Source organism: Equus przewalskii, chromosome 1 (genome assembly GCF_037783145.1).
Source record: "Equus przewalskii isolate Varuska chromosome 1, EquPr2, whole genome shotgun sequence".
NCBI lineage: Eukaryota > Metazoa > Chordata > Mammalia > Perissodactyla > Equidae > Equus > Equus przewalskii.
Genome location: NC_091831.1, coordinates 127,301,503 through 127,325,002, shown reverse-complemented (window position 1 = coordinate 127,325,002; position 23,500 = coordinate 127,301,503). Strand labels below are relative to the sequence as shown.

The 23,500-nt window shown below is 53.1% G+C and overlaps 1 protein-coding gene across 3 annotated transcripts in view; it reads right to left on the bottom strand.

Moving 5' to 3' along the window:
- Positions 1 to 23,500, bottom strand: part of IGDCC3 (immunoglobulin superfamily DCC subclass member 3) — a 40,028-nt gene extending 16,528 nt beyond the window's left edge. For 2 of the 3 annotated variants that reach the window (XM_070623259.1, XM_070623271.1), the window contains exons 1-2: positions 23,284 to 23,500; positions 20,494 to 20,799 (exon numbers count right to left, since the gene is read on the bottom strand). In XM_070623259.1, coding sequence (XP_070479360.1) covers positions 20,494 to 20,799; positions 23,284 to 23,374 — 397 coding nt within the window. In that variant the 5' untranslated portion in view covers positions 23,375 to 23,500. Of the gene's footprint in view, positions 1 to 20,493; positions 20,800 to 22,043; positions 23,169 to 23,283 lie in introns of those variants that run through there. The other variant, XM_070623267.1, reaches the window with a different exon arrangement.

The window sequence follows — 23,500 nt, the reverse complement described above, 5'->3', positions numbered from 1 at the left end:
TTACTTACATTGGTAGAATTCTGAGAAGTAGGGATTACTAGTCCTTCTGAGGCTCAGACACCTTAAGCAACTTGCCCAAAGTCACACAGCCAGTTAATGGTGCTAAGGCAGGCATTTGAATTGAGAGCAGACTAACTCCAAATCCAGCGCTCTTTCCCTGCCCCACAGCCGCCCTGGATGTGGGGAGGGGGAGACATATTCAAATGCTGCTCAAACCTGACTGATGATACCCAAGGACACTGACACTGGAAACACAGAGGCACACAACATCCCAGACCCTTACAAGCTCCAAGCCTACTCACATTCAGAAATACTCATGCTTGACTTTAGCTGAACACCCCCAGGGTTTGGGGGTGGGTTTCATGGAGTGTAACTAATGCAGATAAGCACCACGATAAGGTGGTGTTATCACCCCACTAATGCTCACTGAGCCCACACGTTTCCTAAGTTCTGTTAACACAGGTAAATCAACAACCCAGAGCTTGTCGCGGGGTAACTTCCCTGAGCACTTCCAACTCTGCAATCCAGGAAATCCGAGTGGCAGGGCTACTCCTGTCGCCTGTTGAGCCTTACAAAATAGAGGAGTAATTTATTTCCCTGGTTTTGGGCAGGGGAGGGCAAAGCACTGTGAAATGCTAGCAGCTTCCATTGGGTGAGTAGGAGGGAGGGGCAGGGGGAATGGAAGACTAACTCAGGCCTTTTAATAACTGGATGTGTGAGCTTGATAAAGCCAAAGTGCCTCTCTGGGCCTCTGTTTCCTCCTCTGTAAAATGGAGGAGTTGAGCTGGATGAGTTATAAAGTCTCATCTAGCTGCAGCCCTTGGGGCACATCTGCTTCCAAGCGCCAGCCAAGGGTGCAGGGTCAGGGCTTCAGGGCCGACTTGGGAATCCCTCTCCGTCTTAAACTTGAAAATGTCCAGGCCCAGCAGAGCCCCTCTCCCCAGACTGCACGTCTCTGCCCGTGTCAGGGTCACCAATCTTCCTTATGTAAACCTGCCCTGACCCACAACATCCTTAACTTCCGTCGTTCTGCTCAGGACACCGGATCTCCCTCACCTCCCGGAAGGGCGTCTGGTTAGGGGGCCCAGGCTGGAGCTATTAAGTAAATTGCTTTCACATGACCATGAGGACTACTCAACAAAAACAGATACTTCCCCAAACTTCCAGAGGCATCTATTAGGATTTGTAAGGACTAATGTAGTACAGGTTAGGTAATGGAAAGGTGACCTGGGATAGGGCCTGGCTCTGTCACAGACGCCCCATGTGACCTTTCACTTCCAACCTTGGTAATCTCATCTGTAAATTGGGAGTGAGGCAGGATAGACAAGATAATCTCTAAGGTCCATACCAACTTTAAGATTCTAGGATAACACTGGATAAAGTGGTCCCTCTCCATCCATGAAAGGACCCTCTCCTATTCTTGAACCTTGATCTGATGCTGCATTTACGTCTCATGGCTCTATAGAATCTCTGGTGCTCAACACTGGACCACGATAGCTTAAGGCCTGCAAGCTGTCCATCCTAACAACTCTCCAGGATAAGCCTTACGTGTCTAGGGTGAGAGGAAAGCCTACATCCCATGGGAGGCTCATGGAGTTTCTTGGTTGGTATGGGGCTGGCCACTCTTGGAAACAGACTTATTTGGGGAACTCCGCTCTTGCCCTTGAGTTGATGGAGGTCTCCTGGAGCCCTAGGAACCATCCTCTGTAGGGGTTTCAAAAGCTTTCCCATAAACTCAAAGAAATCACCACACCCACCCCTAACCTTTTCCTCTTCCCGTGTCCTTTATTAACAGCCTCATCATGCACCAACTGACCAAGCTATAAACAAACCAAGGGGTCACTGCCCCATCCTTCTCCCTATCTCCCACAAGCTAACTGGTCACCCAATCCTGTCTATCCTCCCTCTGCCTTGGCTCCGGCTACCACTCTCAACTGTCTCTGTAACAGCTTCCCCCCTCCAGCCTGCCCACTTTCCTCTCTCTGTCCTCTTCTTCCTCCATCCTGAAGCCATAATTATCTTCCTGAACATCCAACATGATCCTTCAACACCTCTGGTGGTTCTCCATTGCCTTGAATCAAGGTATTCTCCTTGGGATGGCATTCAAGGTCTTCATTATTAGGTCCCGTTTCATCTTTCCAGTCTCAAATGTCAGGTAATTCGTCTTCATATGATTTGTACTCTGACCACATGAAACAAGTTTGCCTTCCCTGGACATATCATAGATGTTCACGCTTCTATTTCTTTACTTCAGTTGTCGCCTCTGCCTAGATCGCTTTTGCTCCTTTCTCTACAAGTATCCCCATCCTCCACATCCCCTAAAAGAGGCCGAATTAATTCCTGCCTCAAATATGTTGCCTGTGTCTCTCTCCTAGCCCTTGTCAGACTGCATTAGAGTCAGGTGTCCACAGGTCAATCCACCTGCTGGCCTGTGAGTTCCCTACGGGCAGAGAACGGTCTAATTTACCTCTGTAGTTCCAGCATCTAGAACAAATCCCAGGTAAATAAGTCCTCACAAACTGTTTCCTGGATGCCAACGTTAAGGGTCATATGGTCTTGGGGGTCATTCCCCATCATCTTTTCTTCTACCCAAGTCCCCACCCTGCCACAATTCAATGTCTATCCTTGGGTAAATTACTTCCTCTACTAAGACTCAATTTCTTCAGTGAAAATGAAGGAGTTGGACTAGGCCCCTGTTCTCACACTTGGCTGCGTATCACAATAACTTAGGGTGCTGGGTAACAATGCAGATTTCTGGACTCCACTGCCAGAGATTCAGATCTCTTGGTCTGGTGTGGTGCTCAGGAATCTGTATTTCTATTAAAGCTCACCAGGGTGTCTCATATGCACAGACAGGACTGGGAACCCCTGACCCGGCAGGTTCTTGAGAATCCTGACCGTCCCCAAGGCTCCAGCATCCGACAAGGGCAGATTCTCAGCCCAGCCCCCAGCCCCTCAGTGCCCCCCTACCCCCCAGCCTTGCTAGAGGCGAGGCTGGTCCAGGCAGTCTGACTCCAGTGCCAGGAAGCGCAGAGTGGGCATCTGTGCGGGTGAAGGAGCATGTGGGAGCCCAGCCCCCGCGGGGCCCCAGTTCAGGCATTCGGATGGCGGACGGGGTCAGGGCCCGGAGCCTGGGGCCCTGAGAGCCGCTCGCTCGGCGGCAGGAGTAAGTGGGACCATCTGCTCCACTCCTCAGAGGTCAGCGCTTTGTGTCAAGCTCCCATCCCCCTCGCTCCTCCTCCTCCTTCCCCTCTTTGCCCTTTGACTCCCGGGACTCAAAAGAAAAAAGCACTTGAGGTCCTGATGAAAGTGGGAGTGGGACGGCGAGCGACAAGAGCCGCCGCCGCAGCTCGGGGCGCCAGCAGCTCGGGCCTGCCCGGCGGAGCGCGCGGCCGGCGAGGGCCCGGGCCAGGAGGCCGGCGGTCCCTGCCGCGGCGACGGGGCGGCTCCCGAGGGCGGCGCGGTTCCCACAGCCGCCCGGGCCCGCCCGGCCCCTTTGAAGTGGCCGCAGCTGCACACCCCGACCCGGCTAATCCCCGCCGACGCGGGCGTCCTCGCCCCCCCGCATAGCAATAGTGTCCGCGCTGAATGGCGCTGGCTAATTACCTCGCTCGCACCGCCGCGGGTGAATAAGAGAATCCGGCATTGTGCGCGGCGAATGGAGAAAATAAGACAGCCATTGTCCTCGCACGCCAAACGAGGGTTTGATGTCGCTGGGGCGAGCGAGGCACCACTTCCCGCCACCCCCTCCCCCCAGCGGTGCAAATTCCCCAGCTGGGCCTGGCCCCTGGAGGGAAACTGAGGCAGCAGTTCCTGTGTCCGGGGAGAAACAGCCCCCCGCTTCCGTGGAAGACTGGAGAGCACACAACCGCCCCCGGGCTCCCCTCGCACTCCCACCGCCGCACCCCCACCGCCAGGCTCCTCACCCTCACCGAGCCTTCTCCACCAGCAGATTCTTAGGGGCGCCAAAGTGGTCGTCCAGTTCTGTTTCTGACTCAGAAAAACAGGCACGGCCCTGCATTCAATAGTCTAATTAGATTTCCTTGGGAACGCATGAAATAACTGGAGAAGGGGGCTGGGGATTTATATAGGGTACCTCAGTGCCCAACTGTGTGCCACCAGCTGAAGGGGCTGGAGAAGTTCAGAGAATGGCTCGGAGAGATGTGAGTAGAGAAGGCAGGAGAGAAAGATGCGCAAAAGAAGGGGAAGGAGGATGGAACTGTGGGGAGACCCACCCGACTGATGAAGAGACTGGAAGACTCAGGAGGAAGAGGGAAATGGTTGGAATAGGGAGGTCCAAATTGCAGACGGGCTGCAAAGCCAGGCCTCGGAATTTGGATGTGATGCCTGAAGCACTGGAGCCACTGTTTCGACCCAAGGCAGGTCCTGATGCGAATAGCGGGCTGATAGGTAACACTGGCGTTCCAGCCACATGCCTGTGGAAACTGACTCATTATCAGAAAACTGGACTAGCCCGAGGCATTTCACTTTTTTTCATGTATAAGGATACAAGGTGACTCAGCTTAGAAATCAGAATTAGGGGCTGGCCCTGTGGCTGAGTGGTTATGTTTGCACGCTTCACTTCGGCAGCCCAGGGTTTCTCTGGTTCAGATCCTGGGTGCGGACCTAGCACCGTTCATCAAGCCACCCTGAGGCGGGTCCCACATAGCAGAACCAGAAGGACCTACAACTAGTATATACAACTATGTACTGAGGGGCTTTGGGGAGAAGGAAAAAAAGGAAGATTGGCAACAGATGTTAGCTCAGGGCCAATCCTTAAAAAAAAAAAAAAGAAAGAAATTATACCAAAAGAATAAGACATCCTAAACAAAAAATCAGAATTAAAGGAAACCACGATGTAGATGGACAAGCTGATGATCTTGCTATTGATGCATTCAACAGATTCTTTGTGCTCTATCAGGCTGTCTTGTCTTCACCATCACCACCAAATAAGGCTGTTTTTGGACAGGAGGGTAGAGGAGATGACATCCTTCAAGATCAGGAAGTGTCTTATCTTTCTATTGCTCAGAGAACTTAGCTCAGAGGCAGGTAAGTACAGGACAGAGGCTCTTTGAAATTTGTTGATTTGAGAACTGACCTGCTTTAATATCCTCCAATTCCACGTATCCTTTTCCTGGAAGCACGGACTTCCTAATCCTTTCTGATGGGCTCTTAGACTATTTCTGCCTTAGGCTAGTCCAGTATTCTATCGGGCTTATCAAATGATAAAAAGGTCTGGTCTGCTGCTCAGATCAACAGTAGGCTGTTGGGCTGAACCAGTGGCCCTTAGCACCACTTATTTGATGCATATCATAGAGCTCTTTCTGAGGCTGCAATCTTTTCTAACGTCCGTGTCACCACAAGAAGATTATAAACCCTTTGTAGGCAGCACTCTTAAAGGTAAACTCTTAAACAGGACCATCCATCTACCCAGCCAGCCATCCATTTATTTGAGATAAACTTAAGGAATGGACAACACTTGGGCCAGCCTGGCAGCGCAGCGGTGAAGTTCGCACGTTCCACTTCGGCGGCCCAGGGTTCACGGGTTTGGATCCCAGGTGCGGACATACACAACATTTTTCGAGCCATGCTGTGGTAGACATCCCACATATAAAATAGAGGTAGATGGGCATGAATGTTAGCTCAGGGCCAATCTTCCTCAGCAAAAAGAGGAGGATTGGCAGCAGATGCTAGCTCAGGGCTAATCTTCCTCCAAAAAAAAAAAAAAGGAATGGACACTTGTTGAGAGACTGAACGAACAGCAGCCAAAATTGCCCCTTTCTCTGACCATTAATATTACCAAGTGCTAGTTGTAACAGTGATACATGAAAAGCATGCTTTTAAAGGAGAGAAATATCTAAGTATAGCTCATTGTTTTTCTGACCCAATTCTGAATCAAGGTTTAATCTAACCCTGGTCATAACTTCAGATGTGATCATAATATTTTTCTTCATAATTCTCCTAAATCTTCATCTTAGAGTCATATTTCTTCTGCCTAAGGCTCTAGAACCTTAAGCTGCTTGGCCTTCCAGCACCTGCTGCTGCTGGACTATCCCCCTCCTTAGGCCAGTCTGTCTGGTTAGTTGATCTGTCTGGTTAGTTGATCTGCCTGGTTAGTTGATCTGCCTGGTTAGTTGCTTTGGAGAACTCCAAAATAAAACAAAACAAAACAAAACAAAAAGATAAAGCAGAGCTGTTACAGATGGGGTAGCTGTGAGAAGCCTGGAGTCCCACCAGTTGGGCCTCCGTCTTTCCTCCATGTCCAGACCCTGAGCCCCCCTCCACCAAGGACCCAAAGAGTGATGCTTCAAGTCCTCTGATCTAGCGAAAAAAAGGACTTATCCAAGGAAACAACAGCCAGTCAATAGCAGATCAAAGATCATTCTAATGCTATACAGGCCACTATGCTTCACTTTGAAAGACTGATAAAATGACCATCCAAACAGAAACTACAAATATAATTATTCCTAGATATTACTATATGTGTGCCTTTATGGTTTGTCCAGATTTCAGCAAGACTGCCTGAATGTCTAATCCCCAGATGAATTATACTTTGGAAAATGATCCACTATTCAAAAAGCAAGAGGGGCTCCAGGCCCAAATTAGAGACCCAATACTTTTAACTGAAAAAGTGTTCTTTTGGTGTGTTTTTGGGTGAGGAAGATTAGCTCTGAGTTAACATCTATTGCAATCTTCCTCTTTTTGCTTGAGGAAGGTTGTCCCTGAGCTAACATCTGTGCCAGTCTTCCTCTATTTTGTATGTGGGACGCCACCACAGCATGGCTTGATGAGTGGTGTAGGTCCACACCCGGGATCCAAACCTGCGAACTCAGGACTGCCAAAGCGGAATGTGCGAACTTAACCACCATGCCATGGGGCCAGCCCCATGCTTTTAAAGGAAGCCTATTTCTCCTCACATCTCTTCTTTCCCCAAACCCAAGACCATAAGTAACTTTAAAAATAATGCTCTGTGGGTGAGTATTCTGACAGGAAGACAATGGGTATAATAATGAGAGTGTGTTTTTCTCTCCCCTTACCCACTCCCACAGCAACATGCATTCACGAGATGCTTTGCTATCATGGTTATGACTTTTCAAGATAACAGGAAGGTAGGCTTGTACATGCAGGGATAGTCCTTCCAGAGAGGACGCAGAAGAAGCGGGAGGGCACAACGATGCCTCTTAGCATGGAACCTGGCCTGTTAGCTATTTCGAGGGTGAGGCCAGTGGTCTGGCATCCTAAGAGTTTCTCTAGCTTTGGGAAGGTGTCCCACCCTGAGGTGACTGAGGACCAGCAGCCACCTCTCCTGGGGTGGCAGACTGAGGACTGAACTTACCAGGCTCGGCCCTTCCCACGCAGTACCTGGTAGTGGCACCTGTGCCTCAGTCTAATCCTCATCCTCCCCCAAGAGGCCAGCAGTGGGACCTCAGAAGAAGGGTGTTTCAAGGAGGGGAACAGAATAGTGGGACAGGGGTGCCCTTTAAGACTAGCAGAGGCTGGGAGAGGAGATTTAGGATGCAGTTAGATGCAGACATGGCCACTCTCAGCTCCTAACAGGAGTGACTCAGAAGCCTGTGGAGAACAGCTTGGGTGAAACCACCCCTGGTGGCCCTTGGAGAATAATATCTGACTCAGCTTCATCTGCCCTCAAACCCAGACTGTTGAACTCCAGAGGGGGAGTGGCCCACAGAAGGCAGGAGGTGTTCCTACCCTCCCATTTCATATACCCACGGCTCCCCATCTCTCACCCTCACCAGGCGCCAACTCTAGGCCAAGCTCTGTGCTCAGCACTGAGGATGCACAGAGAAGCTAACCCCTCCCCCTCAGGGAGTTTGCAGACCAGTGGGAAGGACAAGCAATATACTCATTGTTCCAGAATGGACCATGTCTCCTGATTCCCCCCACCCTAAAAAGCAAAGCCTAGCATACAGCCCAATGAATTCTTCCTTAATTGATGGAAGAAAAGCTGTATCATTTTATTTCAGCAAAGCCTTGATCCCATCAACATTACACTTACAGCTTGCTTGTAATAATCTTGACTTTTGTCACAGTTCGATGGGAAAATGACTGATCTGAGAAGCCAAATCAGAAAAACAGGAGAGGAAGAATATCAAACAAGCTCAATCTTGATGCTCATTCCATGTAACATCATTATTGATCATCTGACAAAATGGAGTCAAGAACATTCTATTCCAATCTGCAAGTGGGACTAAATTAGATAGGGCTTCTCTAAGATGCTAGAGGTGTGGAATACAATTTTAGGAAACCTCAAAAAATTAGAGTGAAAGGAATTATTGCAGAAAGAGGGTAACCTTCCACATAAGCCAGGATGTAAGAGAGGCAAAACAAAAATAACCCAAAAGGGGAGTGAGGAAAAACCAATCCAGGTGTGAAGATGGCAGAAAAAGATCTAAGAATTGTTTGTCATAAGTCAAATACTGGGTTTCTGTTCTCTAGATCTGGGCTCTGAAGTTGGAGCCCGGGTCCCATTAGGCCAATCAGCACATTGGAAAGAGCATCTGGACCCTTTCTGTCCCAGCCCTTACACCCAGGACTTGGGGCCAGGCCCTCTCTCTGGGCCTCAGTTTCCACAGCAGTGACATGAGAATCATGGGCAGGAGGCTGGGGACAAGAGGAGAGTAGGGTTGAGTGAATCAGCAAAAGCTGGAAAGCTCCCCCCTTCCCCATGCCTGTCTGCCCTTGGGGTGAGAGCACTGCTGAGCACTGTCAGGGCGCCAAGCACCCAGCCGTGTTCAGGTCTGCTGTTCCATAAAGGCTCTAGGACCCTCTCTGCTTCCTTTCTCTCCTAGAGCTGGTCCGTTCAAAGGTGTGCCCACAAACTGTCTAGCTCTAGCTCCTTGTCAGAAATCCCTGGCCTATACCCCAAGCCAGTTGGGAAGAAGGGGGCTGGGAGCCGGAGACCTCCATCCACTCTCCTGCTCCATTTCACCGCCAAGACCAGCTCCAGGCCCCCAGTTGGTGGGGCTAGGTCTGTCCCTTCCCACCCTGGTCAGGGCAGCCCAGTGGAGTAGTGACCCCAAGGCACTGTGTCCAGGATACCGGGAGCTGCAGGAAGCGAAGACACTCGCACACGCACACACTTGCACATGCACACATGTTCTCACTCACACGGACACACCACACCCACACGGACACACCGGCGCGGTGACTTGACAGCCCAGCGACTGCGTGGCACGGGGTCAATTGAATACCCATTGATTCTGCAAGAAGCAGCCACGCTTTGTGCTGGGGGTGGGGAGGTCCCTCCTCCCCTGCCACGAGAAAGAGCCATTTCCAGAGCCCGGCTCCTCCCGGGCCACTCTCTTCCCACTGTGTTTGGCCAGGGCGGGGAAGCGAGTCCCTGCCTGGGTACCTGCTTCGCAGGCGGCTGGCTCCGGCTCCAGGAGCACACCGGACGACGAGCGCATTGAGGAACTCGGTCTGGACCTGGCCCAGCGACCGCCGCTTTGGACACATGCGCTGGTAGGAGGAGGGGGACGACCAAGTTGGGGGGAGCAAAAGAGAATGAGAATGACAAAAGAGCTTCTCTGCAAAACTTTGATCCTAACATTTAAAAAAGGAGGAGGCCAAGCCCAGCGCACCAGGAGCGCTGAAGAGAGAAGTCAGAGCGAGAGATGGAGGAGACAGCTAGAGCAAACGGAGAGAAGTGGAGAGGAGAAGAGTTGGGGAGGGGCGAAACCCTGTTGAAGATAAAAAAGGAGTCAGTGTCTCTGAATTTTAGAAGTGGGAAGGGACTTTAGGAATCTTTTAGCCTGGTCCTCTCCACACCACCTTCCACCTATAGGGAAACTGAGGACCATGAAGGTGAAATGATGGGTCCAAAGTCACACAGGGATGAAGTGAATATTTACATTTTAAAAGCAGCTTCTGTGGAAGTGGGAGCCAGGGAGGGCGTAGGAGTAAGCAGGATGATGACTGGGTCAAGTCCAAGCTCCTCCCAGGGTCCCTGATCAATAATGGTGGGGCCAGAGGAGGTGGTCTCTCCAAGCCAGTCCAAGCAGGCACTTCCAGTTGGGGTCCTGTCTCCAGGAGTCAGTCCTCCCCCCAGCAACGTCCACTGATGCCTGAACAAAGGATGCCTCCACTGGTGGATGGGGACAGCTCCCTACACTCTACAAATGCCTGGGACCTACTCATCCTTTCCCTTCAAAAGACAGGCAGGGCCATGCTCCCTTCTGTTTCCCACAAAGACAAAATGAGGCTCAAAAGTCTTAAGGGAAAGAGGAAGCTTGAACCCAGAGCCAGTCCTCAGGGCAAGTCGACCTGCATCTTGAGTTGGCTCCAGCTCCTTGAGGGTGTCTGTAGTCCCACAATGGTCCCGCGGCAAGAACAAGTGGGGTTTATTACAGGTTGGGTTTGGGGATGAATTCTAGGTTGTCCTTGATTTCTCCCTGCAAAAGTCTTTGCAGAGTCTCTGTGGACACAATCCCAGGTGGGAAGGCACTAGGTTGAGAGAGAGACATGGAGGTGTGTGCCCATGGCAGGCAAGGCCACAGCCCAGGGCACATGCTCCAGGAATTAGTCCCCCAAATTAACAGCCTTCAGGCCAGGAATGGGGGCAGGGACCAGGACCCTCACCAGAAGTCAAGCTGCTAGGGAGTGAGTGTGAAGAAGCCCTGAGCATCCAGGGCTGCTGCTGGATCCCAGGAGGGTCTTGTTTGGTGCCCTCTGGAGGTAACGTCCCTGTTCCTGGCTCTCACCCTGGAGATCTAATGCCCACCCTGTTCCAGGGACCCCAGCCACAACTGCCCCAATCCTCCTTGCCAGTAAAGCTCCCTGCCATGTGCTTGGGGCCACACCTTTCCAGCAGGCACAGCCTGCCCCTCCCTGCTGTGCTGCTGGGGTTACCATGCAGCCTGCTGTCCAATCCATTGTTCAGTGGGACCAAGAGGGCAGGGGACCCAATGCAGACCCCTCTCCCAGGTTGGGGGGAGGGGGTAGAATCTCCCAGCCATCACAGCGAGCCAAGCCGGAACTGTGGCCTGGGGTCGGGGGCCAAGTAACTCCATGAGGCCTTAGGCCACCTTGCCCAGGCCAGGGGACAGCGCAAGGACAATCAGCAGCCTGGCTCCTCCAGGCTGATTATGGCTCTTCCCTACTACCCCTTCCCCCCTAACAGGACCCCTGGGGAGAAGGATCCTTCTTGAGCCACACCAGTTCGTCTCCTGTGATTTGTTCTGAATTTTCAAACAAAGAGTAATTATGACAGATGTGGAGCAATCAGCGTCATTATGCGGAAACAAGAAAGGAAAGGGAGCTGAGGGAGCCCCAGGAGGAGGGAACTTGTCTTTCCTCCACAGGGAAGAAGCACTCCCACTTCCACCTCCAGCAGCCCACCCCCCTCCCAACTTCCTTTCCAGCCGGGAACCTTGACCCAGCCGGCCCTGCCCCGCCCCACAGGTAGGGCAGAGGAGAGGTCCCAGCCTAACCAGCCCTCCAGATTCTCTGGGCCTCCAGCTACAGCTGGGGGTGGAGGGCCTGTAGCCCTGCCTGGCCCACCCAGAAGTGCCTCCTCCTTTGGTGGGGGTTCTAAGCTGTTCTCTGCTCCCCACACTCCCCCCTGCATGCGTTCAGGTCCCTGGCTCTATTTTTGAGGCATTGATACTGATTATGTTCTCAAAGGACTATAGCCCCCTCTAAGGTCACTCAGGCCACTGAACCTTGTGTCAGGCAGAAAGAAGCTGAGTTTGAATCCCAGCTTCCCTACTTACTGTGTACCCTTGGGCAAGTTAATGAACCACTCTGGGCTTCTGTTTACTCATCTGTAAAATAGGACTAGGAATACCCATTAATGGAATTGGTGTGGGAATTAAGTAAATTAACACATAAAGGGCTTAAGACAGTGCAGCCCCACATTATTAGGCCTACCAGTTAGTGTACCACAAGCGCCAGCAAATAGGCAGCCCTCAGACCACTCAGCTCAGTATCCAGCGTGCTCTGGAAACTCAGGCCCTCTGTAACATGCCATGGATGCCAGGAGCCCACACCCAAGGTCTGCTGGTTAACACTCACATCCAGAACCACAACCACAAAGCCTGGGCAGGGCAGGACACAAGAAAAACAGAAATAGGTGTGCCAGTCTGCTCTGGGGGGACAGAAAAAGATACCCCCCTTCTCCAGTCAGAGAGCAGTGAGGCACCAGGGAAGGCAAGAGGCGTGAGGGACCTCCTACCTGCCCAGGCTGGAGGACCAGCTCCGTCCTTGGGCAGGTTACTCCCTGGGGGCCTCAGTTTTCAAGTCTGTAAAATGAGAAGGTTGTTTCTCCAGAAGCTCTGGATGCCTGTGATCCTACCTGGAGGCTGTGAAGACCTCCAAGGTCCCAGATGGGCTGGGAATTTTAGGATTCTTTTGCTGCAGCCTGAAACTCAGTGAAAGGGCTAGAACTTGGTTCTCTCTCACGGTGGTCTGCCCCCTCCCTCTCCATTTAGGTGGTCTGGTCTCCATCTGCCCACCCCAAGTCCCTGGGGCCTCTTGCTAGTCCCCCCCCACCCTCACATTCCAATGGCCTTGGGGGCAGCAGCCAGACCAGAAAGTCCAGTTCCTGCCCATTATCACTGCTCGCATCTGCACTGCAACCCAACACCGGCATTCCAGAGAGCAGCCCAGGGCTGCCCCCACCACCCACCGTGGTCAGTGTCCGGGCTCAGAGACAGGCCCCAAGCAGGGGCCAGTGTTCTCAGATTCCTCTCATGAAGGTCTGCCTCCAGGGAGACTCCGACTTGCTGGGGAGGCCATGGACCCCTTCCTTTGGGGTCCTCTTTGAACCTCATCTTCTCAGTCTCTCTTCTTCCTATCTCTTTGTTCTGTGCCCCCACCTGAGCTCACCTACTTTTGCTCCTGAAACAGAGGGATCTCTGGACAAGCACAGCAGAGGATGGTAGACACTGGAGTTGCCACAGTTGGACAAAGAGGCAGGAGGAGGAACAGAATAATAAAGAGAAAGAGGAGCTGGAGAAACGAAAGTGGTAGTAGGACAGGACAAGAGACACTAGGATTGAGGGATGATAGAGACAAAGACCCTAAACGTGGGCTCACAGGAAGACAGAGGTGGGGGGACAGCGTGTGTGTGGGTGTCAAAGCCTGAGGAGCACTGAGACCAAGATCCAGAGATGAGATGGAGAGGGTGGGTGGGAGAGGCTGCGATGTGAGGCCTCTGCATCAAATTTTCCTCCTTCTGTCTGATCAGGTAGCTGGCTGGCTGTATTCAGCCCACACTCCCCACCGCCTCCATCTCCCTGGGCTCTGGGGTCTGGCCAGGAGCTCCTCCTGCCTGCCCCTCTTCAGGCCTCGGCTCAACCTCTGCCTTCCTACCTTCGCTGGGTCCCAATATCTCCTGTCCAGGCATCCCTCCTCAGGAAGCCACTGGGGCTGCTCCAGTCCATAGGGATAACTCTCTCTTCTGCCCTTCCTTTACATTTGAGGGCAATCACAAGGGGTTAGTTAGCGTTTCTTGGAATAGGGTGAACAAAGTTGGAGGTTGGGGGAGCAAACTCAGAAATGAAAGACCATCCTTTTTGGGGGATGGAACAGCACAGGCCAGCCAGCTTGGACCGCAGCCAGATTGTTGGCACCTGCCTAGTGAGTAAGGAAACTATGGCCTAGACTCCCGGAGGTACTGTGGCCATGCCCACAGGCCCATAATGTAAGCCCCCACCCTCCGCCAATGACCTAGGGTTTGCTTGCCCCTCTCTTACTTCAGCTGGCTGGGCAAGTATCAGTCCCTTGTAGGACCAGTGCCTCCTGCCCTGCATCAGTTCTGTCCACTCCAGTTCTCCAGCCTGGCATATGCTCAAGGGAAGGATTCCCACAGGAAAGCCCCTTGAGGAGAGCTGGACCCCACTCCTGGGGCCCATGAACATCCTCCGGCACGCACCTGTATGCTCAGGTACCCACAGAGGTCCACGTGGCCACATACACACATACTGCTGGTTTCTACATTCCTTGTTGCAACAAAGCTATGGCCAGAGAATCTCAGGGTGCCATAGGTTAGTTACACAAGGCAGACATTTTTGGAATCACTCAGTCCAGTTTAAACAAAGACAGCAGTGAGCTGTTTGGTTTTCCATCCTGGGTGTCCTTCTGTTCCATTCTACTTTTATTGAAGGCTGTGTCGAACAGCCTTCAAGCTGCTGTGAAAAGTCTCTCTCTGTCTTATACACACACACACACACATACACACACGCATGCACACACGCCTGCAGGGACTCTGGAGAGGAGAGGGAAAGGCAATACAAGAAGGCCAGGAGTGAAAAAGTCCTTTCTCCCTGGGTGTGGGGAGGGGACCGGGGTTAAGGGGGGCTGGGGGCCTGTTTCATTTGCAGGCTGCAAATGCCTCTCCTATTCACCGGCCCACATTCCCAGCCAAGGCGCCCGGCCCCGGACAATGCCGGGAACAGGAACAGAGAAGATTTGCACATTGTGTTCAAGGGGCCAGCTGGCTGCCTGCGACAGTGGAGCCAAGGTGTGGGAACCAGAAGCGTTCAACTTCCACACTCGAGTCCTGCTGGGGGGGCGAGGGGCAGCCCTCCCCGCCCACTTGGGGCCAGTGGGCCTGGGGACGCAGGCCACATCCAGCCCGGGAATAGAGCGCAAGGCAGGAGACCCCAAGACCCAGGTATGAGGGATACGAAGCAGTTCGGTCTGTGATTCACACCCCATCTGGCGAGGAAGAGAGAGTCTCAGTTCCTCTAGAGATAAACACGCAGCAGCAGCCACCCCATGACCCTGCCCCGGGTGTGTCATAGTCCCTGCTCACAAGCTTCTGTGCCTTTGAGCTATGCTATCAATTACGAGGCGGGAGAGACAGGGAGAGAGAAAGTAAAAGAGAAGCAGAGAGAAACGAGAGAGACAGAGCTTTGCACCCGGAAGGCCACATGTTCATTTCGTTTTTACCAAGCTCCGCAGGCAGGGGATGTGAGAAATACAAAAGAAAGAGAAGCCCTTTAGGAGCTTAAAATCTATGGAGGAGACAGATGGAATATCCCGCCGCAAAACAGTTACTTAACAATGCAAGCAGCCATCACTGAGAGGAAGGTTGAGCCTGAATGCCACAGACCACAAATACTCCCAGCCTGAGAAGGGGGAAGAAGAAATTACTGCAAGCTAAGTGGTCTTTGGGGATGGATTAGGTAAGGGATGAGCAGGGGCAAGAACAGACTGGGAAAAGGTCCAGCAAAGGCAGGCATGTCCCAAGGACTGGCTGGATGGCAAGGAAGCCTTAATATCATAGAGCAGAGACAAACCTTGGTCCAACCACTCAATTTTACAATGAGAAAAGCAAAGCCCAGAGAGGGTGAGCGACTTGCCCAGAGCCACACAGGATTTCCCATGTGCAGGCAAGAGCCTTTCCATCAACCTCACAGCTTCTCAAGAGTGTCAGAAGGGCTTGGTCTGTGGAGTACCGACTGGCAGGTAAAAGGGCTGACGCTCACCCATTTGCACCTACCGCTGTGCCATGGTGTATGTACACGTGAGCTGCCTGGCATAAGAGCAGGCCTAGGCACCGCCACTCACCCATCACACCAGTGATGCTTCAGCTGTAGTACCTGCTGCCTCCCCTCCTGGGTAGGTAGATGGGTGTGTTTGAGGGGCAGTGGCAGAGACTTCCTCAGGGCTACCTTAGCTGAGCTACCCTTCAAGGAGGAGAGAAAAGCTTGGGTTCCACACACCAGACCCAAGCATATACCCTGCAAGTGACAACGGCCTCCAGGGTTACCAGCCACTGTGCCAGGAACCACTTCCCTCCACAACCCACTCCCCTACACTGAGGCTCCCCGGGGCCCCCTAAATCCACTGAGCCCCCCACACAAACTATACTCCCCAGCAGCTTCAGCCCATGGTTCTCCCAACCCCCAACCAGACCTCTTCCACAGACCCATGCCTGGCCCCTGGCCGCGGATCTGCACAACCACGGGTCTTGCTGCTGAACAAAGATCCCCGAGTGGCTGGTTAAACTGCCCTCCCTCAGACAGGTTGAGGGTGATTCCGACTTCAGAAGTGGGTAACCGAGGGCCGGAGAAGTCAGCAACTTTCTGAGGTGGAGACAGCAGGGGATCAGAAGCGGACTTTCTCCCCTCTCACCACGCTCCACTGCCTCTCTCCAGGAGTCTGAGCTCACCAGGCGCCTTTCTGGAATCACTACAAATAAGGAGCTTAGAACTCCACATTTCTCGCTTCTATTACTTCTCCAGAATCATAAGAGTTAATATTTAAGAAACACTTTCTGGGCTGTCCCCGTGGCCAAGTGGTTAAGTTCGCGCGCTCCGCTGCAGGTGGCCCAGTGTTTCGTTGGTTCAAATCCTGGGCGCGGACATGGCACTGCTCATCAAACCACACTGAGGCAGCGTCCCACATGCCACAACTAGAAGGACCCACAACGAAGAATATACAACTATGTACTGGGGGGCTTTGGGGAGAAAAAGGAAAAAAATTAAATCTTTAAAAAAAAAAAAGGAAACACTTTCTGTGTGCCCCGCACCAGGCTAAGTTCTTTATGCATATTAACATAGGTAACCCTCACAACATTCCTCCTTGCTAAGTATTTCCTCCTTTTTAAAGATGAGGAAACAGAGAGGCTAAGTGACTTGCCCAAGTCCACCCAGCTGAGGTCTGTTTGCTTCCACAGCCCACCCTCATAACCACCCTTGCACCCTACCCCACTCTCCACCCCCTATCCCCCACCCAGTCAGGCCAGGAGGGAGGCAGTCCTGGCTCTTTGAGAACCCAGCTAGCACTGAGACAGGCTGGACCTCATCCTAAATTAGTGGTCAACCCCTAGCACTAACAATAATACTTAATGAGCATTTCCCAGAGGCCAAGCCCTATGCCAGGTGCTTTCCATCCATCATCATTTAATCCTTCAACAGCCCCGAGAGGCTGATAGGATTATGCCCATTTTTCCAGATGAGGGCACAGAGGCTCAAGAGAGTTAAGCAACTCAGGCTGAGGACACAGGATCAGTGAGCGGCAGAGCTGGGGTCCAATCCCACTTAGGTGTGTCCCTGAACCCCTGTCCTACAGACTTCGCTATGCTGCCCACAGATCCCACACCAGCAGTTATGACACGGGCGTGGTCCCTCCTCTAGCACCCATGGACCAGCACCATCCGCATCACCTGGGCTCTTGTTAGACAGGTGGAACCCCAGGCCTTGGCCCAGACCTACTGATTCAAATCTGAATTTTATCAAGATCCTCAGGTAACTCACGGGCCCAGGAAAGTTTGAGAAGTCCTGCTCTGCCTCATATAGCTCTTCACTCCAGTTTCCCAAGGGGCCTGCGCCCAACAACCGAGGCCAGGGACTGAGGGCTTCTGCCTGAGGGGAGCTGAGGGCGGGTCCCCCAATCACCCCCGCTCCTGGAAGCTAGCCCATCCCTCTTTGGAGTCATCAAGGCACACAGACCTCAACACGTATGAGTCAATGCACACATTCCCACTGGGTTGGGTGACCCTCGCACCCTTCCTGGAGCCCCTCCAGAGGGATGGCAGAGGGTCTCACAGGCCAAGCCAGCTTCAGCCGACGCCCAGAGGCTTGGGAGAATTCCCAGGTCCTCCCAGGAAGGGGTTAAAACAGAACAAGTTGCACTTCGGCTCCAGTAATTCCATTCCCTGACAGATTTCCCTGGAGTGCTCCCTAACTGAATCCCAGTGAGGGGAGAGCTGGGGGCTGGGAGCGCATTCAGGCAGTTTGTTTTTGCCGGCAATGTCAGTGAAACTGTCTTCAAATGAAGCAGAAAGCATTGGCTCCTGTTCCTGAGCGCCTCCTACTTGCCAGGCAAAGTGTGGGGTGAGTTAGTCCTTGCAACCGCCCCACAAAGCAGGATGATATGCACACTTCACAGGTGAGGAAGCTTGGCCACGGAGAGGTTAACTTGTCCAGCTTAACTCGTCCATCAGTAACAAGTGTCTCGATTTTCAGCCCCCTCCTATAGGCACATAGAAACCAAGACATGCTGGAAGCAAGAGTACTTTTAGGACCCTGAGCCACTTCACGGTAACAAGGAGATACTTGGAACTGAAGCCCCAAGGAATTAGCCTGTAGCTTAGCCCACCCTAGTCAGGCCAGCCTTCAACATCAGCATCTGAGACCACTGGGGTGGAAGAGTGGCGATTCCCAGCCACCAGCCTGTGGCCCAGAGCTCTGAGGCCCCAGCAGACCCACCCACACGGACCTGGATCCCCATCTGCCTCACTGGACTAGTCCACTGGGTGGATTGTGTATCTGTGAGGGGCACCTAGCATGCTCCTGCCCCACCGGCCGTGGAGCAGGCAGGAGAAGTAGGGGCTCCAGAGGGCTCCTCACACCTTTCAGCAAGGCACTCCCCCCATGTCACACAACATCTGCAGTGCCTGCGGCACACAGGCAGGGAGTTAGTACTAAAAAAGGAAACCCAGGCAGCTAATCAGCTTTGCAGGTTTCTAGGGACATCAGCCTGTGAAGTGAGAAAAGGAGATCCAGCCACGCGGTTGCTTGGTACCCAAGCATTCCCCCCATGGGGCCACGAGCCTTGCAGGGGAGAGAGAGCCCACATCAGACTGCCACTGTTTGGAGGCAAACCCCTCAGCTGTCCTTAGGACCCCAAAGGATTAACCAAGCTGACCTCACTCACTGGCCCTTCCCCCAGCCAGAGGCCACAGCTCAATTTCTTATGTTGTTAGGAGTTTAGGGAAACCAAACATCTTGAAGGTATTACCATTTATAGAAGAGCACATTTACAATTAGCTATATATTAACACCTGGGGATTTATCTCCCACAATTCTCCGCTGGTGATGCAGGAGCCATCTAGCCCTCAGCACTGACACAGGCCAGGGAGGGTGTGGGAGTCATCTCCCTGAGAAGTCTCATTTCTCCCACCCGCAAGTCTTCCTGGGGTCCCCACCCTCCATCCACGCTTCTCTTCCTCACACCCAGCCATCTGCTCAGAGGCTGCACCAGCCTTCCCCTACACTGCCGGGAGGGCCGGGAGATGAGGGGTTGCTGAGCCAGAAGTGATTCGGTCTCAAGGTCCAGGGCTGCCTCCCAGAGAGCTCCATATGGGGGCCTGGATCAGCCTTCTTTAGAACAAAGGGGCATCTTAAACTCAACGAGAGAGCTCCTGCCTCAGAACGATTCATCACTCACCGGCCGTTCAGAGCAACTGTGCAAATGCCCTCAGAGCCAGGAAGAAACTTGTCAGCGATCAGACAGGGGAGAGGCAGTGTGCCACAGGAGTTAAGTGGGAGGGTGTAGGGTTCACACTGCCTAGACTGCAGCCCTGGCTCCTCTGAGGACCAGAATGTCACTGAATCCCCCTACATCTCAGTTTTCTCATCTGTAAAAGGGGAGATGATAACGGCCTATCTCCCTGGGTTGTTGTGATGACTAAATGAGATAATTCATGTGAAACATTTACGCAGGGTGCCCAGTAGGCAGCAGGTGCTTAATAAGTATTAGCCAGAATTATTACAGGACACCCACCCCCAGAAGGATAGAGATATGGGATGGAGAACATTTTCCCCTTGCCAAAACTTCTGCCCTTTCTCAAGAGCAGTGGTTCTCAATCATGACACCCCTCCCCACAGCCTGCTACCTCCCCAAGATACATAGATAATTTGGGTTTATGCAACACACTCCCACAAGTGTGCACAGATTAAACAACAACAACAGAATTTTTGCAGGACAGGGCAGTAAAGCACAGCCATCATTTCATCACCACAATTGGCAGTCCATCAGCGCAAGCAAAGCACAATTCTAGAGCTGAAACGCTCTGGCTGGCCTTTTCTCTCCTATTCAAAAAAGCACATCAGATGTCAAGTCACCACAATGTACGCTTTAAATGTCTTAAAATTTTATTATCAATTACACCTCAATAAAGCTGAAATTCAAAAAAAAAAAAGCACACCAGCATGAGGTGAGTAGGAGTAATGTCAGGATTGCAATAACCCTGAAATTATTCCACCATATTTTTTGTAAAGCAAATTTTTGACAGGCTTCAGAATGTTATTACTAGTATAGTGAGGTTTTATCATACTCAAAATGTTTGAAAGGCAGCACGTAATTAAAAATTGCATGTAGCCAAAATTACCCTTCAAAATTCTCTTAAATTACCCATAAACTATGACAATTGTTTATCTTTAAACACAAGAATTGTACCCAATGGACTGGGATGCTCACAACACACAGGGATATGGAAACTAAGACACACTGACCCAAGAGGTGGATGAAACACGTTCTCACTCTCGCTCGCTCACTCGCTCTCTCCCCCAACAGTGTTTGGCTACATTCTTGTCTAATCACATTCTAATAATTTAAATAAGTATATGATATAATTCCACCACCACAAATTGCTACTGCTATGCACCTCTCAACTGACCCATGCTGCGAATTCAGTCCTCCAGAACTCTGCATAAGATGGAACTGCTCCGCCTGTCCCCCATGCCCTAGGCTGACCCTAGATCCCCAATGTGGGAAAAAAAGAAAGAGGCGTCCACTTACTTGCAGCCTGGATGCGAGCCTTCCGACTGACCACCAGCCCAAAGCGGTTCTGAGCCACACACTCATAGTCACCCTCGTCTGAAAGGCTGCCTCCCGGATCCAGCCGGAAGTGATGGATCATCAAAGACCCATTGGCCAGCAGGGTGGAGTGGGTACTCTCTGGCAGCTCCACCCCATTCTTCCTCCAGGAGATTCGCACTGGAGGGGTGCCCTCCACCCTGCAGCCCAGCATTACAGGCTGCCCGGGAACTGCAACATCATCACTCGGCTCCACAGCAAATGCCAGTTCAGCAGAGTGGCCAAGACCTGCATCAGGCAGGGGAGGTGAGAGGAAGAGGAGAGGTTAGTGTGGCGTGAGCAGACAGGAAGAACGCCACATCGGAGGGTTCCAAGTTCCCTGGATCTGTGCACCCCATCCCCATCTTTCTGTAACGTGAATAGTAATCTCTATTATACACAGAAGTTTATGCATTACAAAGTGCTGTCCCATGCAGTATTTTACTTAATCAGCAGACCATCTCAGAGAGGTAGAAATTATTTGTACCATTCCCTCTTTTAGAGATAAGGAAACTGAAACCCAGGGATATTAAGCAACTTGTCCAGTGTCTCACAGCTAGTAGCGGCAAATCTGGGATCCAAAGATAAGACTGATTCCAACACAGCTGGTGCCACTTCTGTGGTGACTCTAGTTAAGCACTGAAGCCTCAAAGAGTTTCGGGATGTGACCTCGGGTAAAGTATTCAACCTGTCCTGGGGTCTGGTTCCTCATCTGTTTAAATCAGGAAGAATACGGCTTGTGTCATAGGGTAGTTGAAATGATTAACAGACTCAAAGACACTATGAAAAGTTAAAAGTTCTGGGGCCAGCCTGGCGGTGCAGCGGTTAAGTTTGCACACTCCGATTCTCGGGGGCCCTGGTTTCGCTGGTTCGGATCCCGGGTGCGGACCTACGCACTGCTTATCAAGCTATGCTGTGGTAGGCATCCCACATATAAAGTAGAGGAAGATGGGCATGGATGTTAGCTCAGGGACAGTCTTCCTCAGCAGAAAGAAGAGGATTGGCAGTAGTTAGCTCAGGGCTAATCTTTCAAAAAAAGTCTTAAAAAAATGGGGAAAAGTTAAAAGTTCTAAACAAATATACAGTGAGATAGTAATAAATCATTGCTTCTTTTCACTGGCAAAGCCATCAGATGCTTGGCAGGCAGCAGGACATGTGGGCCCAGTACCAGGTACAGGCTGGGCTATGACCCAGCTCCACTGCCTCTCCCCTAGGATGCTCGGGATTTTGGTTGTTCTGCCTCTGTCATAAGAGATGAGGGGTACCAAACATCAACTCAGTTTTCCCAAAATTCAGGAAGAGAAGAGTTCCTAGAATGTTTACTCTCAGCAACCTCACAGCTCCTGCATAAGAGAAATGAGCTGGAAGAGGAGGAGGAGAAAGAAGAGATGGGGAGAAGGGTGATCACGGAATTAAGAAGACTGACAGGAAGGACAAGTGCTCCAATGCCAGGCATGATGCCAAGTCACCAACTTCTCCAACAAGCAACTTACCAGACCAGTTACAACTTCACTCCAGGAGGAATGAATCCACCTGCGCTGAAACGGCAGCCACAGACCCCTCACGTTCCCAGGGAACTAGCGATCCTAGGAGAAGCTGGCCGCTCTGCAGCAGAGCAGCGCCCTCCCAGGCTGGGGGAGATGGGGAAGGGGGGCGGGGGCTGGGGTTATGGGCGTTTCCCCTCACCCTCAGGGATATGTAATATTTTAAGACATTTGAGGGTCACACTCCTTCAAACCCCTACCCATCCTGCCCCTGTGTTTCAGAGGCCTCAGTCCCCAACGCAACCCCGCTACAGTATAGCAAATTGGGGGATAAAGTTTCTCCTAGTGCGGACGCGATATCCTGCTTCTCCGGAGGCGAGAGGAGAGAGAACACGGCCCACATGAGCGTCTGCTGAGAACTGGGGGTGGGAGGGGAAGGGACTAGACTTGCACCCCTCTCCTGTGAGGTGGGCCCACTGAGGGAACAGGGTGGTGGTGACAGAGCTCTGGGCAGCAAAGCGGCAGACCCTCGAGCCCGGGGGGAGGGACGCTCTGCGTGTGCACACTCCGGGGAAGGGCGGGCACGTGGGGACTCCTGCCCCTCGCTCGCTCTCCGTCGGTTTCTCTTCCCCCGCCTCAGCTCGCAGGCTGTCCACGCGCGGCCCACCAGGAGTCTTCGTCCTCCTGTTCCTCGGTCTCTCCCGCGCGCTCCGGCTCCAAATCCGGGACGTGCCCTCTCTGCCCAGCGCAGCCCGCTCTGTCCCGGCCTCCGTCCCCCGGTCTGCTGTCTCCTGCCTCGGCCGCCTCGGGCTACTCTGAGCCACCGCCGGGCTCCGCGCAGCCCAGCTCGCCCCTCTCGGACGGGACTCAGCCCTGCGGTCTCCCCTAGCTCGTTTCCTGCTCTCCCCAACTCCAGCCCGTCAGCTCGCTCCTCATTTGCCGCGCTGTTTGCCCCTTGGTCCGGGCGCCGGGTCCTGCCCCGAGTCCCGAAGCCGCAGCCGCAGCGGACTGAGCCCGGTCTCTCTCCAGGGGCTTCTCAGCATCTCCCTGCCGCCCCCAGCAGCCCGGCCTCCTCGGTGCCCTCTCCCCGGGCTCCGCCCCGTCCCGCTCGGCTCCCCTCCTCGGGCAAGTCCCTCCCGCCCCGGGTCCGCGCCGCTCTCCCCAGGTCCGCCCCTCGCGCCCGCTGACTCCCTGCTCGCCCTTCCCCGGCTCGGTCCGCACCGCGCGGGCGGCGGGCGCCCTCGCTCACCGTCGCTCGGCGCGGGCAGCAGCAGCGGCAGCAGCAGCGGCAGCAGGAGCCGGGGCCGGCGGCGCGGGGACGCGGCGCGCGGAGCAGCCATGGGGCTCTCGGTCCGCTCGGCTCGGCGACGCGCGGCTCCCGGGCCTCTCGCGGCTCACAGCGTCCCGCGGGGCCGGCGCCGGGGTCGGGGCCGGGGCTCCGGCCGGGGCCGAGCCCGGGCGGCGGG